The following is an 18,940-nucleotide window of genomic DNA, read 5'->3' as shown; positions in this document are numbered from 1 at the left end:
TGGAGAAGTGCTCACACCCACATCTGCCCGTCTCCTGCCCAGCAATTACTGATGCCTCCCAACCTCCAAATCAATCCCATCATCAGCTCTACCCCTGCAGCTCCCCTTTCATTTCTGCCCCATAAGTTCAGCCCCCTTCAGTTGAGCACATCCGCCACCTCCATCAGTTCAGCCCCCAAGCCTCACTTTTGCTCCTGCTGGGTTCTTCACCCCCCCCACACACACCTGGAAGAGGCTGCAGCAGGAACCCCTCTGTACCCCTGCCCCTCCCCAGGCTGAGTGCTGCAGGGGCAGAGTTGAGGGCTGTTCCCACTGCTCACAAAAGGGAGCAGAGCTGCTGAGTTCTTGCTGCTCCCTTCCCTCCTCCTGCGAGAGTTGCTTCTGGGTAGCTGAGGAAGCTCTTCCTACAGCAACTCTGACTGTTGCTGGGCTCCAGGAGGCAAGTAAGGGGGGCAGATAGCCAATCGGGGGGCTGGGCTCAGTCCCTCAGGCAGGGCTCAATCTTGTGAGTGGCCTGAAGCTTTTTGCCTCATCTCCAGCCAGGCTTCAGCCCAGCCAGAATCCCTTCGCTGTGGGGCCTGCCATGGCAAGACCTGACAGCACTGCTGGTGAGGGGCCTTCGCTGGCTGACGTCGCTCAGCCATGACAAACCTGAGCAGTTGGCCAGCCCATGTCAAGGCGGGGCAACCTTTGCCCGGCAGGGACACAGAAAGGGGCCTGGAGCTGGGCTGTGCTTTATGAAGAGGTTGCTCAAGCACAGCCCCTACCTCACACACTCTTCACTTTTATCTGTAGTCCTGAGGTGCAGCCCATAGAGACACACAGATCACTGTGCCTTGCTTCGTTCAGTCCAAGCAGAAGGTTACACTGCATGCTGGGAGCCCCTCCTGCCCTATTGTTCTGGCCTGTGACCCAGGAAGGGGCTCACACAACTAGGGAGGGTTTGTCTGGAGGAGGGGCAGCCACTGCCATCCTAATGCACCTGCTGCTGCACTCAGGGCTAGTATGTGTCACTCGGGATTGCACAGTTGCTGGTGAAGAGGGTTTTTATTGGGGTTGCTTGGAGGAGATTACACAGAGACCTAATGGCTGGCCTCTGGTGCTTTTCTGTATCAGGCCCACTTCAGCTTCCTATGGGATGTGAATGAGCAAACCTGGCCCATTGCACTCTGCCTGGTCGCATGTCACACAAGGGGTATCCCTTCCTCTGACACTGACCTTGTACCTCCTTCCTTCCTGTCTCAGAGGGAGGTGCTCCTCCTGTTGGGCTGGTGCTGGGCAGGCCTCGAGTTGTAAGTGGCCTCTTTATTTCTTCTGCTTCCTTTCAATTCTAAGACTCAGCTGGCTTGGAAAGGGTCACATGTCTCTGCTATGAACAGGAGAAAGGGAAAGTGGCATATTGTTGTCTCTCCCCTCCCCAATACAACACTCATCTCTCCAGTTAAGAGAGTATCTTCCTCTGTGCCAGCCAGACTGCTTATTATTCACTGAGTAGCAGGCTTGCTTAACATCCGATTTGGCAAAAGAGGTGAGGGCCTGGGAGCTAGGTCTAACTGCAAGAGGGGTGTTCAGCCTCCATGATTCAGTTCTCGGTCCCTCTGCAGCCACTGTCAGGTGGGTCGTTGAACCCAGCTTTCACTAATGAGGACTGAGACCATCCCATCCCCACCTGCAATAGGCCACTGAAGTTGTCCGTAACATTCAGACACTACCAGTTTAGATGGGAGCTGGTGCTATAGGCACAAAAGGCTCTGTATCTTGTTACTAATCTGCTAAACCAGCCAGTCCCCTGACCCATGCTGGGTTTACACTTGTAACCTACAAGTGAAAGGCCCAGTGTCTTCTTCCCAATCCCTGGAGCTGTCCCCATCCTCTAGAAGCAGCAGCGAAATTAGATTAATTCATGTGTTGGGCCTGTATTTATTCTGCATGGATGATGCCTTCAATTAGTCCTCTTAAGGCCCCAGTCATTTACTGTGGTGGGAAGTTACAGGCTATATTATCCATAGGAATTATCCGTAGTTAGGGTGGCTAAAACAGAGAATAGAGACCCATGGATGGGAGGCAGAACCAGGGCTCAGTGAACGTGATAGACTGAAACAGGATGGGGCTATCTTGAGGAGCAACATGGTCACACTCAGCTAAGGACAAAAACACTTAGAGACAGCAGCCTGAGGCCTTGGGGCTTATCCTGATGAGCACAGGGCCACGGCAAGAGAGAAGGGAGACAGACGGAGCCTTGCTTGTTCCATATTGTCTTTCAGGGCTATTTGGAAGCCTTCCTGGCACTGGCTGGGAGATGAAAGCAAAAGGATTATCCCTGGAATGAGATTATTAGATTGAAGATTTAATCTCTGACCCTGTCAGCACAAAAAAATAGCAAAACTCCCTGGGATTATTCGAGGTTGCATAGGGAGATAAAACCATCCCTGGGAGGAAGAGATTCTGCTGGCACCAACAGCAATTACTGCATGCATCCAGACCAGCCCCATCTGACCTATCACGCGGTTGATCCTGCATTGAGGAGCCAGTGGGTTTATGGGGGATGCCAAGACTTTCCTCAACAAATGCCTTGGGCTTTCATGTCTACTCTAGCCCAACTACGGCCTCTTCATGCAGCACAGCTGTGCCCTGATGCAATCCATGGCCCCAGTGGCTCCATACGGCAGAGCTGGACTCAAGATTCACAGGTGAAATTGTGTTTAGTGATATTCTTTTCTTCCAGATAGCCCCAGATCAGAGTGAGAAAGCCTCTAGTCTCTGCCATCACCAGACAGGAAAGGGACCTCTCTACCTTCCATCTGTCAGAGAGCACCCTTCCCCCAATACATGCATTGCACCTGCATCCTCCAGGCTGATGCTTTGGCAGGGTTACTCTAAGCATACGTGATTATTTGTAAGCCCCCAGCAGCAGTAATGAGCAGAGAATGTGCCCAGTGAGTGAGATTATGCATTCTGGGGAATCCTGTGCAATTTGGACTCTGTGCAACCTCCATGAATGGACTTATGATTTTAAATAAATTAAGACAGTGTCCCACCATCTGTTGCTGCAGGCAGAGGAGCCTCAGTGCAGGGGCAGGCAGCAAGCAGGCAGCCAAAGAGACAGTTACTGTGACTATTTTACCCATTCATCCATGGGCCACACATATGCAAACTCATTCCCATCACACACACACCCCTGCAATGTTCCTATTGCTCAGTATGCCATGTGCATGTACATTTATCACACACACATGCATCAACACTCAACACCTATGCAGGCATTCCCATCACATGCATACACAGGGGCATCCATGCACACTCCCTCTCATCACTCACACATACACATGCTGTTCCATCACTTCACACATTCCCATTGCACTTTGCACACACACACACAGGACATGCAAGCACACACTCTTCCATTGCTTAGGGACATGCCTATACAAACATTCCCATCATACACATGGCTATATAACTAGTTAGGATTCTGTACTGTGCTCATCACAGCAGTATCAGTGCACTGCACACACACACTGTCTGCACACACATATCACAGGCCTGCATGTTTGCTTCAGTATCATGTGCAACTACTTGTACATTCACTTTCCTTTCACCTCTGGTGAGCACACCCACATACCTATAGTAGTATTGCACGCGCACACACCGAGATCTCCAATGCAAATAGCCACGTGCCCGCTCCCATGCATTCCCTACACACACACACAAACCCGCCCACACACTCCTGTCCAAATACTCTCATACACGCACACTCTCATACATGCTCCCACTGCTGGAATGTCAATTACAGACTGACTGGCACAGCAACAAGCAAACTGAAGCAAGGGAAAATCTTCATTCAGGGCATTGTGCCTTTGGGACAGACAGAATTTTGGAACCTGGCAGTCTAAGGGGAAAAAAATGAATAGCAACACTGGGCTAGTAGGAGGGTCTTGTATCTCAGCCCCTACCATGGGAAGAGGGACAGCCAAGGATAAGAAAATGCTCCCAGAAGACTCTGAGAAATCCAGAGAGAGGGGACAATGCCCCTTGAACTGCAGGAGGAACTGGGCCCAATGATCTAGTGAGTGACTGAAAGCCCCAGCCTAGAGAAATAGGGATGTGAATGGAGCAGCCCCAGCATATGCCTGAGACACAAAGAGTGAGGGGGGGATAGGAGAGTCCAAGGGAGAGCCTAGGATAAAGAGAGGGATATGCACCTGATGCTATAGAAGAGGGACAAGAAGAGCTTGGGGGCCAGTATGTTGGTACATACTGCAGAGTCACATACTGTGTTCTAGGGTGCACTTCTTAGTAGGCAACAGACAGACAGAGTCTCTGTATTCTGGATGACTGTACAGCCTCAGACACTGTAATCCCTGATGTAACTCCACTGACTTAAATGGATTTCCAGCAAGGAGGAATTTAGACCATTAAGTCTTTGGTACCTGGCAGTATGTATATCATGTGTTTGCATTATGCTGCCTGTGACTAGATTGGCTGGAGGCATCACTCACCCTGAACAGCACCCAATCACCAATCCTGCAACAAGCAGCACCTACCTCCCCTGGCTCCAGCTTGTCTCCCCAGCCACAATATGGGTCCCAAAGTAGTCTGGTTGGAGTGGATCGGTTGGCAGATGCTCCTCCCTCCAGCCCACCCTTCACCTCCCACAGAAAGGCCAGGGCTGCACACACAGCTTCAGTTTGCACATTTATCACCTTTTTTTTCCCAAACATGTATTTGTAGTTGCTCTCGGTAAACATAACCACAGAAGACACAAGAATGTACCAGGGAGGCATAAATAACTCCAGACAGACACACAGCAAACACGGATACAGTTCACCAAGGGAATCCAACAGGCGCAGAGCGCGACCTGCTGCAGCCACCAAGCCCAGATGGCTTTGCTTTCATTCCCCAATCTGAGAGGCTTTCTCCTTCTCTTGCTTTTCAGCAGTTGGTGGGAGAATAAAAGCAGGAGAGGAGGAGTCTAAAGTTGCAAACATCTCATGAAAACATCATGGCTTGTCCTGGCGCTGCAGTTTCCTGCTGTCGCCTTCTTGGAGGAATAATTCCAGTTATAGGACATTATGAGTCTTTCACAGTGTGAAAGGGTGGAGGAGTGTGGGGACCACTTTGGGGCAGGAGAGGCGGGTCATCTCGCACTGTCTCAAATGCATCCAGCCTATTAACCTTTGCATGGGAACATCGGGGCTAGATGCTCTACTCAGGTCTCTTCTGCCCTCACTGAGGTGCTGATTCCTCTTCAGATGAGTGTAATCTTCAACGGGACATCATCCTAACAAACTCTGCAGCCATTGACAAACAGAGAGGCTAGAGAACACACCAACTGCACCAACACATTCCCATCCCACCTCTCACCATCCTGAGACACTATTCAGCCAACAGGAAAGCCCCACCCACACTGCTCACTAGTTTGATTTCTTTACTGACACTGGAGAGTTTACGCAACGTGTTACAGGATCCCACTAGCCAGGGCAGTTCATAATTTGGGACATCTGCCTTAGAACAACATAATGTCTCATTTCCACACTAAACTCTTTGATGGACACTGACACAGTATGTCTACACAGCAGCTGGGATATGTTATTCCCAACTTGAATAAATGTAAATGCACTAGCTCTGCTCAGGCTAGCACACGAAAATAGCAGTGTGGCCACGGCGGTATGGGTAGCAGCTCAGGCTAGCCGCCTGCATATGTACCCAGGGGGCATTGAGGAGGAAACAGAAATCCACCATTGGGCTGCACATGGCCACAAAGAGGTTTCTCTTCTGACACAGGGACAGTCTGTCGTGGTATGTGATCCATGGAGACATGCTTATCACTGAGATGCATTGAGAAGAGTTGTACAGCCACACACTACTAACCAGGAATTTCCTACACCAGCCATCTCTCCCCCAATAGCCTTATCCTAACTAGGGAGAATCCCAGGAGATTCTGATCAGGCTGCCTCTCACCCCATTCCATAGATACCTGGGCCTCTTAGAACATAGAGATCATTTTCCTTCCTGTATTCCTGAAGCAGGGCAATGACCCAGTCTCTGATCCGAAATCCTGCCTGCCCCAGTGAAGATGGACAGTAGCACATTCTCTCTCACCTTCGAAATCCACGTGCCCATCTCCATTCAGGTCCACATCTCGGATGATTTCTTCAATATCCCGATGGCCCACCTGCTGCCCCAGCAGCTTCTTCATGGCCTCCCGCAGCTCACTGGTGCTGATCTCTCCATCACCGTTGGTGTCAAACTGCAGGGAGACAACAAACAACAGTAGAAAGAGCACAGTCAGCTGAAGTGGACCCTGACTTGCTTTCTTGGGTACCTACAGTCTCCAGACTTGGGTCCCATGTTTTCCCCTCCTGAGTGCACATATTTGTCCATGAGGTCCCCTGAGTCTCTCTTGGCTCTCTCTTTCCTTCCTTAGGCATCTTCTCTCCTCCTGCTCTGATAGCACCCTGTTCCCTCAGGTCCTTTTCCTCTCCTCACAGACCCTATACATTATCGCTGTGCTTGGCCCATCTTCCTCCTTTGTTCCCTTTCAGGCCTTTGCTCTCCTTGTTGCTCTCCTTGGGCTCCCCTCCTTTCCATACTTGGTTTCTCTTCTTTCCTTCTCAGGGCCCTCTTTACTGTATATGCTCACTCCTCCTCCTCATTCCCCCACTGATCTTCTCTCTTCCCTGCCTTTGCTCTCCCCTTCTCTCCACTTTTATTACATGAGAGGGGGTGCTCAACTCTCTGAGGGGGTCACACAGCACAGGGGGCATTCACCTCTCTGAGGGGGTCCCGCAGCATGGGGTGGTGCTCACCTCTCTGAAGGCATCACGTAGCTCCTTTACACCAATCATATCTGCAGTTTCTGCCAAAAGTTTTGGTCCCATCAGCTCCACAAAATCTTCAAAATCCACATGGCCGCCCACTTGGGACCAAGGGGAAATTTGCATGTAAGACATTAATACGCCCTTTCTCCTTAGCCCAGCCGAGCACCCAGGGTAACACATCCACACGTGGCTTCCACTGGAGATCAGCCACCTATGGGAGCGTCAGGATCTGACTCTCCAGGAGGCACAGCACAGAGAGTGCAGTTCAGGGGGAGGAGAAGCAAAAGTGGCTTTACACCATCTTTGCACCCTCTGGATTCTGGACAGGGCTGAAAGGGTCCTAGCTCCTCTAAATTACAGCAGGCCATCCCAGGCTGCCTATGGGCAGCAGGCAGCTCAGAATCCCCACAGCACTGTGTGCTATGGATCTGCTCCCAGTATACACCATCCCTCAGGGCTTGTGAGTGAGCAAGCACATGGCAGCCCTGCAGGTTTGTGTGAACAGAGGGAATTCTGCCTCAGCCAGTTGTATCTCCCGTATGGGCCCTATACTGCACTGGAGCAGAGGAGAAAATCTGTCCCAGAAGCTCAACACCACAGCTGGACAAACTATTGTAACAAGCAGTGTATTCAATGAATTAATGCATTTTCCTTTTTATGATGTAGCTGCAATTGGTGAGGAGTTCCTCAAATTCCTACCTGTTTGTCAGATCACCAGACTGACCTAGTTATACAGCCTGTGGATCACCATATCGCCTGACCTAGTTATACAGCCCGTAGATCACCACACCACCTGACCTAGTTATACAGCCCGTGGATCACCACACCGCCTGACCTAGTTATACAGCCTATGGATCACCAGACCACCTGACCTAGTTATACAGCCTGTGGATCACCACACCGCCTGACCTAGTTGTACAGCCTGTGGATCACCACACCGCTTGACCTAGTTGTACAGCCCGTGGATCACCATATCGCCTGACCTAGTTATACAGCCTGTGGATCACCACACCGCTTGACCTAGTTGTACAGCCCGTGGATCACCATATCGCCTGACCTAGTTATACAGCCTGTGGATCACCAGACCGCCTGACTTAGTTATACAGCCTATGGATCACCAGGCCACCTGACCTAGTTATATAGCCTATGGATTACCACTCCGCCTGACCTAGTTATACAGCCTGTGGATCACATGGCAACCAGTGCCCTGGTTATCTGCTATTTGTTATGTGTTATTTTCACATGATACTGTTTCTGCTCCCTCTCTGGATGATTAACATTTTCTAGCCCAGGGAGTACAACAAATAATGCCTAGTGAATATTCCTGTGGGCACCATATAGCACTGCTGCAGACAAGTGTAAGGACAAAGAACTGACAATAGAAGGAAAGGACACAAATACAGCCATATCCAATCACAGACAGGTTTGTGAATACACTTCCCCATTATTCCACCTTTCATGTGACAGCAGATGGACAGAGGGTAGCCCCTCAGCCCATCATTCCCCAGAGCTATCTCCTCAATACTCTCACACCTCAAGCTAAACACCCCAGCACTCTGCTCTGACATAGCACCACGCTCACACCAAAGGATCTCCCTCCTTTCAACACCCAGTCTCCTTCCTCAGCACACACCATCTAGAGACCAGGTTCAATACAACAACATGCAGTAGCTGCACACCAATACCTTAAACACCCATATCAAGGGTAACATTTGACTGTGTACACACCAAGGGCAGTCCTATGTTGGTGTATCTGTCTCAACACATTGCTCTTATACCTCCCTAACTATCTACAAACCCAGATAGGTTGGTAGGCTGGAGACAAGCAAACTGACTGATGCCCAGAGAACTAGGCAAACAGACAGATGGGCTAGCAGAGAGAGTGAGTGACAGACAGGCAGGCAGGCAGCCAGGAGAACAAAGGAAGAGGAACAGATGAGAGCAAGAGACTGACAGCTAAAGCCCAGCATACGGAGGCAGAGAATGGCAGTGACAGGGGAACATGCAAGTGAGGGGTCACACTCACAGTTCATGTTGATCTGCTGGGATAGCTCTATGAGCTCCATCTCGGTAGGCATGTAGCCCATGGTCCGCATGCAGTTCCCCAGGTCCCTGCAGTTGATAAACCCATCCTTGTCTTTATCAAACTCCTTGAAGGCTTCTCTTAACTCTGTCAGGGTGAATCCAATAAGGACAGTGTTGTCAGTGATGGTGTTAGACACAGTTCCCAGAACACCCCCACAAGGAGTGAGCAGCAGTCTGGGATGCTAGGATCTCAGAGATGTTCTTTAGGAAGGTGCCCATTCCCCCTGCAGATTCCCCAGAGAGAAGCTAGAACTAGACGAGCTCTGAGTTCCATCCCACTAGCACTTCTACACCATGCCCTACAGCAGTCCCTGCTCAGACTGCAGAGTCTTTGAATGGTCAGACAGTCAGCACTCCTACACTATGTTCTACAGCCCCGCTGCAGGAGACAGGGCTGCCCGGGGGGGGGAAGGGGGAAGTGGGGCAATTTGCCCCAGGCCCCACAGGGGCCCCCAAGAGATATAGTTTTCTATAGTATTGCAACTTTTTTTTATGGAAGGGGCCCCCGAAATTGCCCCAGGCTCCTCAAATCCTCTGGGCAGCCCTGGCAGGAGATGGAGCAAATGTGATCTCCCCCAAAATCATCACTCCAACACTACACTCTACAGCCCCTCTGTCAGGAGATGGCATGTATGTGAGCTACCCCAAAGTCAGCACTTCTGCACTGTTCCCTATGATGTCTTCTGCAGGGAGTGGCTAGAATGGCAACAGCTATGAGCTTGTCTACCTAGTTTTACCCCAGATTTCTCCCTCCCTGTGATCAGTCTGGCCAGCAGTATATTTTCACTGAGCAGAGAGAAAGTGAGACATGGAGGAAGGGTCAAAGTTTTACCTTCAATTTCTTCTGGTCGCAGTTCTCTGTCCTGCAATGAGAGAACATCTTCTGTTAAACCCAACCATTTGATAGGAAAGTGGTATCAGAATAGCACTTATGAGTACAGGCAGGTCTGGGAGCATCACGCACAAGCAAGAAAGTGACAGAAGAAAGAAGAAGGTGATGACATATTTAATCTGATCTACCTGGCAAGGCTTTGACATCATTCCCTTTCCTATTAGGAGGGTGCCAGCAGCTGCCTGCAGACTTCTCTGTGGAAGCCCATCTCCATTTCACCAGGTGGGCAAACAGAAGTGTTGTTCCACACCTCAGGCCCAGCTCTCCAGCACTCCACTACAGATGGATGAGCTGGCACTGAGAGCCTCCACCGTGTATCATTCCCCTACAGTGACTCTGAGTGGCAGAATCTGGCACCGCTGTAGTTTGGAGCTCCTCTGAAGCTCTTACTGTATTCCCTACAGCAACTCTTGCTGGGAACGTCTGGGTCTGGAAATAGCTGTGAGCTGCACCACAACCAGCAAGTCTACAGTGATTGCTGCTGGGAGGGAGAGCAGCCATGAGCTCTCCCAATCCTATTCCCTAGAGCCAACTCCTGTAGGGAGGGACTGGAACTGTAGAAGCAGTGAGCTCAGGACTGGCACTAGGGTTTTGAGCGCCCTAGGCGGACGGCAATTTCGCCGCCCCGCGCGCTGGTCCCACGGCTCCAGTGGAGCTGTCGCAGTGGTGCCTGCGGGGGGTCCACCGGAGCCACGTGAGCAGACGATCGCCCGCAGGCACCACTGCGGCAGCTCCACTGGAGCTGCCTGCCGCCCCCTCCGGCGGCGCCGTGACCCAGGGGACACCCTGGACTGCGGGCTGCCGCGGAGGCGCCCTGACTCAGGGGACACCCTGGACTGCCGGCTGCCGCAGAGACGCCCTGACCCAGGGGACACCCTGGGCTGCCGGCTGCCACCGGCAGCTCAGACTCCCTCTCTGTCCCAGCAGCAGCGGCTGCTCAACCATTTAAAAATAAATTGGGGGGTGCTTTTTGGCACCCCCAAATCTCGGCGCCCTAGGCAACTGCCTAGTCCGCCTAAATGGTTGCACCAGCCCTGAGTGAGCTCACTCCAGATACAAACATTTCAAACCCAAGCAAGTAGGCAGAGAAACAAAATATACAGCAGCAAAGGTCCTCTACAAACAAAACAGGACAAGGATTCACCATGATCAGGAAACACTGCAACTTCAAACATCCAGTTTGGTTTGGATTTTTTCAGAGAGGGGAGGGATGTAAAAGAGTACAGGAATACTTCAGAGACTGCATCAAGAGGAAGAAAAGATGAGTGTGGAAATGCACTGCTTTCTGGTTACTAAAACCCGCTTCTAACTCCACTCATGGCTCCCAGGCAAATCCAGAATATCTGAGAATTTGGAAACAGACAAAATTTCCCTTCTTGTCTGAGTCCTGGCTTCTCCCCTCATCTCCCAGGGGTCTGCAGCCTCACCACAGGTCCCTGGAGACTGTGCCCTTGATCTGTTTCATAAGGATGAGCTCTTGCTAATTAACCGCAGGCTTCTGTGGTAACTCTAGCGGCGGCTGCCCGGAGAATACAGCAAACTAGGACACACACTGGTTTACATCTGTGCAAAAAGGGGCTGTGCCAGAGAAATGATCAGCTTGTCATTCATAACCTTCCCAGAGGCATCTCTGTGCTGCATGGAACTTTCAGAGAGCTCAAGCTCTGCAGTTTCATCCTTCACAGATCTGGTAATTTCAGACATGTCATCCCATTTCTTCTGCTTTCATAGACACTGATCTGTAAAAGAGTTCACACTCTTTAAAGCAGGCACAGGAGGCCTCACTGCCTTCCTATCAGTGATATCATAATGAATTACAGTAACACAGTGCTTAATCTGTGCCAGAGCTGAGCCCCAGCACCTCTGGGCTTGGCAGTTCATAGCCCCAGTATCTCTGGGCTTGCCACATCACTTATGAAAGTAAAAAAATTGCTTGAGCCCTGGCACCTCTTTCATTACAAATTAAGCACTGTTTGCATATCTCCAGCCAAGAGTCTCCAAGCTTTTTATGAATTTTAATAACCCCAGGAGTCCTTCTTGAGCACCACCCGTCTGATCAGGAATGGTCAAGATACAGAGGTATCATCAACTCAGTTTTACAGAACAGTGAATTGACTCATGCAAGGTTACTCACTGCATCTGTGGCAGCATCTGGCTGAGAACACAGGTCTCATGCTAGCTAGGCCTGTGCTTTAACCACTAGACTAGGCTGTACCACAGTAGATGTCTGAAACCCCATTATAGCCAGCATCATTAACACACCAGAATGTCCAAGAGGAAGTCTCAAGACTTTTTCAGCCTGGCCTCTATTTTTGCACATAGAGGCATTTGCATGTGCAGAGGTGTAAGCACTTCTTTGTGTGTGCAGATTCTGTCATTGGAGGGAGCCAAAGACTGTATGTGCAAAAGAAGAGGCCACTCCAGGTCCCTTGGAAAATCTAGCCCAAATTGTAACTGGTGTCATGAAGAGATTTTCTGTTTTAAAGTCCAAGGAAGCTCCCTTAAAAATGATTAAATAGGAAAACATCTGCTTAAGAAGAAATCAGCTGAAGCAGTGTAAAGCTTTCGGAGGAGAATATATGGAAAAAGGGATACACCTGTTCAAAGAGCTCAGGTCCTAGGAATACACTAGAGGTGATCATCAACCCCTCCATCATAATAAACTTTCTGGCATTACTTTATTTCTGTCCTATGCACACTAAATCCTGCTGGTCTAAAGAGCCAGTGAGGAGAACAGCTGTTTATAAATACATTCACTCCACACCAGGGCTGTTGTCAGAGATGTCTGTGCTCCTCTCTTTGGAGCCTCCTAGGATATTATGAATTTCCAGGCTCTGAACATGGTGGATATAGTCACCTGCAAGCTATTGACATTCTAAATGAAATTTGGATCCAGTTCTTTACATAAGCACATATGATTTGGTAGATGTTTGTGTGCCAGTATATAAATATGTGTGTGTGCACTTGCTTGAGAATATTTCTGCATGTGTTTTAATGTGCTGGCTAATGGAATATGCGATTGTCTGCTAGTGGTTGGAGGCTGCAGAGAATAAAAACTTACAGTGAGCAATAACTAATGGTGACTTGTCTTCAGCTCAAGTGGAAGAGGATTAGGTTTTGGAACTAAAGGTCCTTGATTCTATTCCAGCTAAGGACAAGTGCGTCTTTGCGTGTGAGTATATAGAACAGAGATTTATTATGGAGGGATGCCTGACAACTGGATTTTAACTGCCATGAATCTCAGACATTGAGGATGAGTTTTGTTTGACTGGAGGAACATGTAACAGTGCCGTAACAAAGGCGAGGAAAGCGGGGCACTTGCCTTGGGCGCACAAAGCCGAGGGGCGCAGAAAGCAGCAGAGGAAAAAAAAAAAAGCCACTGGCACGGAGATATTTATAACTTGGGTGATCTCGTCCCCATCCCCACCTGCTGCCCTCCTGCGCCTCCCCCGAGTGTCCCCTGGCCCCGACTTGCTCCCCTCGCCCGCCTCGCCTTCCAGCCGGAGCAGAGAGTCCCTGTCTCTCCCCTGCAGCCCCTTGCTGCCTCCCTGCAGCAACTGCTGCTGCAGGGTCCTAGTGCCCCCCGCATGGACTGCCAGGGCAGACTGACTCTGAGCCTGCCCTTCCCCCTCAGACCCTTTCATTTTCCAGTGGAACCCTCCACCAGCACAGAGCCGCAGTCACCACTCCTGCCCCATGCTGGGCAAGGAGGCAGCCCCATCCCTCACCGCCAGTGATGCTACAGTCAGGGGCAACAGCAGGGGAGGAGGTGCACGCAGCACCCCCCAGCACCCACCTGGGGGAGGCAAGGGAGATTCCTGGACCTGAGAGGGGCTCTAGGAGCACATGCAGTGACAGTGGTGCGGGTGAGTGTGCTGCTGGGGGGGCAGGAAAAGGGTGCTCCTCCTCCAGAGCTTACTGCTGCCGGCAGGGAAAGGGCTGGGGGGAGTCCTCCTCTCTGGCCCGTCATGGAGCAGCCTGCCTGCACTCCAAACTCATCCCCAGCTCTGCCCCACCCCAAAGCACACACCCCCAGTCAGAGCTTTCACCCCCACCGCAACTTCAACCCTCTGCCTGACCCCTGAGCCCCTCCAGTACCCCAAACACCTCATCCCCAGTCCCAGCCAGAGCCCTCATCCCCCCGCGCCTGACCCTCTGCCTGAGCCCTGAGCCCCTCCAGTACCCCAAACACCTCATCCCCAGTCCCAGACAGAGCCCTCACCCCCCCACACTCCTATTCTCGCCCTGAGCCCCTCCCACACTCCAAACCCCTCATCTGCAGCCACAGCCCTCACCCCTGTACCCCATCCTTCTGCACCTCTCTCATCCCCAAATTCCCTTCCAGAACCTGCACCCCCTCCTTCCACACTCCCTCCCATCCCCAAACTTCCTCCCAGAGCCTGCACCTCAATCCCCTGCCCCAGCCTAGGGCCTGCACCTCAGACCTCCTCCCTCACCCAAACTCCTTCCCGGAGCCTTGAGCGTGGGGTGGCAGAGGTTGGGAGGCAGCAGGTTCTGGGCACCAACAAAATTTCTACAAACCTGCCACCCCGATCCTTCCCTGCAGACCTGAACTCCCAGCATTCTCAGGTCACATGCTGATCCCTAGTGGCCATTGCTGATATCCAGCACCTCCCTCCTCTCTTAACCTGTGAGTCTCTCTCTGGATTAGAACTGAACTGGAACCAAAGACCATCTTGGAAGCAACATTACCAGCCCAAGCAGTCAAAAATCATGAGTTTGACCCCCAAAAATCACAGGCTCTACCACCGCCGCTTCATTCATTCTTCATCAGCAATTTGACACCAGGCCCTTTCCTCCGAGAGGGACTGAGGGACCCGCCGCTGAATTGCCGCCAAAGAGCCAGCCCTGGGGGAGGGCGCAATTTTATATTCTTGCCTCGGGGGCAAAAATACCTAGTTACAGCTCTGACATGTAATGTACTGGATGAGTGTATGCAAGTGTGTACACCTAATCACATATGCCTATATGTGTGTTAATAATATGATGTCTGTGTATATGTGTTTAAGTATGTTAATATGGATATTAAATATTTGTGTACACGGATATGTGCTTTATGTTACTGTGAATGTACATTATGTTAGCATATCTCTATGTACATTTGACATGTCTGTGTATATTTTTGCATATTTTAAGATTGCAGGAATAGATGTGTATGTACGCATACATATGCTTGGATGGACAGAAATATAAATATAGGTGTGTGCTGTATATTAGTGGGTATATAGGTGCTGATACTTGTTTGTGCAAGGTGTGTGAACAGGTAGCTATTTTGAGGTTTGCATGTATGTGTTCTCCTGTGCAGACATGGGAGTGTGCATTGATGTGTGTATGAACCTGAGCTTGTGTGTCAGAGTGAATGTGGATGGGTATGCATCTCAGGCCGTATTTGAGTATGCTCCAACCGTGGGCACCTTGATGGGACAGTCAAATCCAGTGAAGCACATATAGTGGCCATTTAGGCTCTACATATTAATCTGAGCCTCCATGTATGGGATGTTGATGTCTCACTGGAGTGTCATATTTGAACATTGGACTCCTCAGGTATATCTGAGTCTGTATGACTGTGAGTGTTTCAGTGGGACTGATCTATCCATGTGCATACGTGTTTCTACAATGCCTACTACCTAGGTGCCAGGTTATCTCCACACTTCTTCCAGTTCACGTGCCTGAGCATGTATGTGTGTCTGTAAGTCTGCATTTGCAGGTCTGAGGCTGTAGGTTTGTGACCTGTCGCTGGGGGATCTCAGAGTCCCATGTATGGAGGCAACATGTGTGGCTACATGTTTGTGGCAATGTGGGCATTGTGTTTTGTATATTTCTCGCCCAGCAGGGTGTGACTTACGTACAGGCTGCCTGTTTTCTGCGAAGCCCTTCCTCAGGAAGATGCATGCTGGCCCCAGCAGGTTGTGCATGACGGCGCAGTTCTGGGCCAACATCATGAGTGGACCTTGATACTCGCAGGCTGACGGTCCCTCTTCACTCGTCTGAACAGCTTTATAGCAGGTCTTCTCCTCATGACGAATCTTCCCAGCCAATCAGCAGCAAGTAAACAATACAACAGAGGAAGTTACCTCCCCATGTCTCTCAGTCTTTGATCTGATGTTTTACTGGGCTGCCTGACAGAGTAATTAGCCCTAAATTTCCTTCATCTTTCCATGCTGGGTCCCTCCCACCAGTCTAGTCCAGGCTTGTATAGAAGCAGTAGGTACAGGAGTTCACTGTCAATGGCTGATAAAAGTCCAGCCAACCAGGAAGATTTCACTTTGAATGATGTCAAACTTTCTCAAAGCTGCACACATCCCTCCAGCTACAGATGGAAGGGCCAGGGCAGAAAACGAACATGTCCCATCCCTCCCATCTCCAGCCCCAGAGTGAATGATTTAATGTGTGGCCTGCAAGGGAATAGCACGCCCAGACATAACAGTGTGTGTGTGTACAGAAGGAGATTACTGGAAGAGAAGCTTCCGTCAGGGACCTCCACTGAACAGCAGGCACAGAACCTGCACAGAGAGACTAAGTTTGGCTTCAAGTCACTTTCAGGCAACACAGTTCAACAGAATATTAACACCTGTACCACAGTCATACCAAAACCGTCAGACGGCCGTTTACAGTGTCAGTGAGCTGGGTTCCAGACAATTACAATGCTAATTAGTTACAATAGCTGACCGAGCCTATGAGAATGTAGTCTATTCAGTCACTTACAGTCCCAGTCCTGCAGCCTTGTCTGCTCTGCATTTTCACAGACCATTCTCAAGGAGTCCACACGTCCCAGCCAGTTGGGACTCCAGAATAGAATCTGAGGTTGGAGCTCCAGGCTCCACTGAGGAGCCACTGCTGTCCTTATATAGAAATGCTTTTCTCTGGTTCTGGCGGAAACGTCTCATCCTAGTATTCCCATGCAGCTATAAAAAGACAGCACTACCCACAGGACCTTTGGTTTTATACAATAAACATTAACAATCATATTTCTGCTTCAGGAATGAGCTCCTGCTTGTACCGATGACATTCCCAGAGTTCATCTGGGAGACTTTGTCCACAGCCATTGTCTTTTTATATTGACTCATCCCTTAAATCTTAAACTTCTTTTTTCAGGGCTGAGAAGCAGGCCACATTTGCTCCCTACTCACACTTGCTCACATTTATTGTAGCTATTTGCTGCGTCTGCCATATGTTACTCCATCGCACACATGCTTTGTAGTTTACATTTTTAAACACAGTCTTGAGACAATCTGCTCATGTATAATGTCATGTGACTTTCCACCAAAAGCACCAAGACCAATACAACACACACACAAAAATCACAAAAGAAAGGAAATAGCACAACAGGGTTCTAATTGCAATCACGGATGGGAAGGAAACCCTTCACCTGATTATACATGGCGGATGGGGAATTTATCTATACAAATATAACAGACTAACGTCAATCCACACCTGGCACATCACGGGCGCAGCTAATTGTCTTGACATTTGTGTGATAATGACGTCAACATTTGTCACTTTGGTACAACATATTTTGTAAATCACCAGCTTTATTTCCCAGAGTCTTTTTCAATATATAATATGAGAGATTGAAAATATACATGTCAGGCCAAATCTGTCGCAGGGGTAATTCCATTGAAACCAAATGAAAGGTGAAAGGTTCCAAAGCCTATTCCTAATCCCTATCTGAGCCACCTAGTCTCTCGATCTTATTATGAAGTCAGTGGAGTTTCACGAAGGATGAGATTAGCCCTTTATTTTCCTATGTGGACAGAAATCACAAGTCTGAGGAGAGAATTGCCAGGGACACAGAACAGGCTGTTCCATAGAACAGCAGGTAGTGCAGAGAAAGGGAATGGGACTTCTCTAGCCTTGTGTGACACCATGTGAGTCTCCCCTCGCCCCTCTGCCGCTAGTGACCCAGGGTTATTTACAGGGCTCACCGAGAACTGCCCTACAAAGCACCAGTTGCTGCTGCTGCCCATTTGCACCCCCCACCCCAATCTGGTGCTGGAAAGTCTCCCTTCCCTCATGTCCCATAAACAAATCAAGCCAAAGCAGAGAAAACAGCTCCTCCAAGAGAGGGATACAAGGCAAAAGGAGGCCAGCCACCTGTTAGTGGCAGAAGCAGCAACACGCAGACCTGAGTACTGATAGAAGCAAGGTAATCGTGAGGAAGGCTCAAGCCCTTCTTCCCTCCCCTCCCCAATAAAAACCCACAGCTGCTCTGGGATCATACAAGCACTTGGCCGGGCTCCTCCAGAGAGGCGGCTGTAGAGCTGGCAAAAGGTGCCAAACTGAGTGACTTGGAGAATGAAGCTTTCTATTTAGCCACTGTAGAGGCAGAAAGAGCAGGCTTCCCCTCTTTCCCCTGCCAATGTGCCTCAGTCCTGGCCCCAAGGGACACTCCTGAGTACTGAGATTTATCCCATTTACACCTAGGTGCCTCTGCTGAGACTGTCAATTAGTGTTGTGACCGTAGGCGTTTACTTCTGCGGGGACACTGGTGCACTCTGCACGAAATAGGGGGCTAACAACATGAGACTGGACGGGAATTAATTTTGATCATGATCAGCCAGAGACAGAGGTGAACCAGGGAGGTGGAGGTGAAAAGATCCATACACCAGTCCCAAACCATATCCCCTGAGCCATCCCGTCCCTCCAGATTATTCTGAACTTTCTGTCTTGTCTGCCAGAGTTCAAAGTGAGCCCATTTCCTGCTCTCTCAGGACACTTCACATCCACTATTTCCAGGGCTTCCTCCTCTGTTTAAGCTACTCAGGGAAGTCTCAGTTTGTCTGTGTAGAGATCCTCTCTCAGATCTACACAGCTTCTTGTTCTGCCTCCACAATAAAGAGAGCTGGCATCACTGCAGTGAGAGAAGCTGCTAGGGAGAGTATTTGGGTGACAGATGATTATCTGTCACTGAGGCTCTTCTGCCCTCTCGCTTCAATTTGAAATGATGCCCTCCTCAATGTTCAAAGAAGTGCAGGAGGCAGCATCTCTGTCATGCAAAATCCATCCTCCCTCTCCCTGAGGGAGGTTTATCAAAAGCAAGAGGCCTCCAGGTTCCTCCTAGTCACGTTAAAGTCTCTGCTTCCATTAGACAGGCCACATTTGGAAGGAACAAATGGAGGAGACC

The 18,940-nt window shown here is 50.0% G+C and overlaps 1 protein-coding gene across 3 annotated transcripts in view; it reads right to left on the bottom strand.

Moving 5' to 3' along the window:
• Positions 1 to 265: 265 nt before the first annotated feature.
• CABP1 (calcium binding protein 1) overlaps positions 266 to 18,940 on the bottom strand; it is a 40,241-nt gene continuing 21,566 nt past the window's right edge. Inside the window, exons 1-7 of one of the 3 annotated variants that reach the window (XM_050923625.1) lie at positions 16,522 to 16,607; positions 15,666 to 15,842; positions 9,736 to 9,766; positions 8,845 to 8,988; positions 6,807 to 6,916; positions 6,100 to 6,247; positions 3,347 to 5,288 (exon numbers count right to left, since the gene is read on the bottom strand). In XM_050923625.1, the coding sequence (XP_050779582.1) occupies positions 5,263 to 5,288; positions 6,100 to 6,247; positions 6,807 to 6,916; positions 8,845 to 8,988; positions 9,736 to 9,766; positions 15,666 to 15,842; positions 16,522 to 16,554 (669 nt within the window). In that variant the 5' untranslated portion in view covers positions 16,555 to 16,607 and the 3' untranslated portion in view covers positions 3,347 to 5,262. Of the gene's footprint in view, positions 5,289 to 6,099; positions 6,248 to 6,806; positions 6,917 to 8,844; positions 8,989 to 9,735; positions 9,767 to 15,665; positions 15,843 to 16,521; positions 16,608 to 18,940 lie in introns of those variants that run through there. The other 2 variants (XM_050923622.1, XM_050923623.1) reach the window with 2 other exon arrangements.

This window comes from Gopherus flavomarginatus, chromosome 15 (genome assembly GCF_025201925.1).
Source record: "Gopherus flavomarginatus isolate rGopFla2 chromosome 15, rGopFla2.mat.asm, whole genome shotgun sequence".
Lineage (NCBI taxonomy): Eukaryota > Metazoa > Chordata > Testudines > Testudinidae > Gopherus > Gopherus flavomarginatus.
The sequence above is the reverse complement of the archived record's forward strand: the minus strand, read 5'-3'. Positions and strand labels throughout refer to the sequence as shown.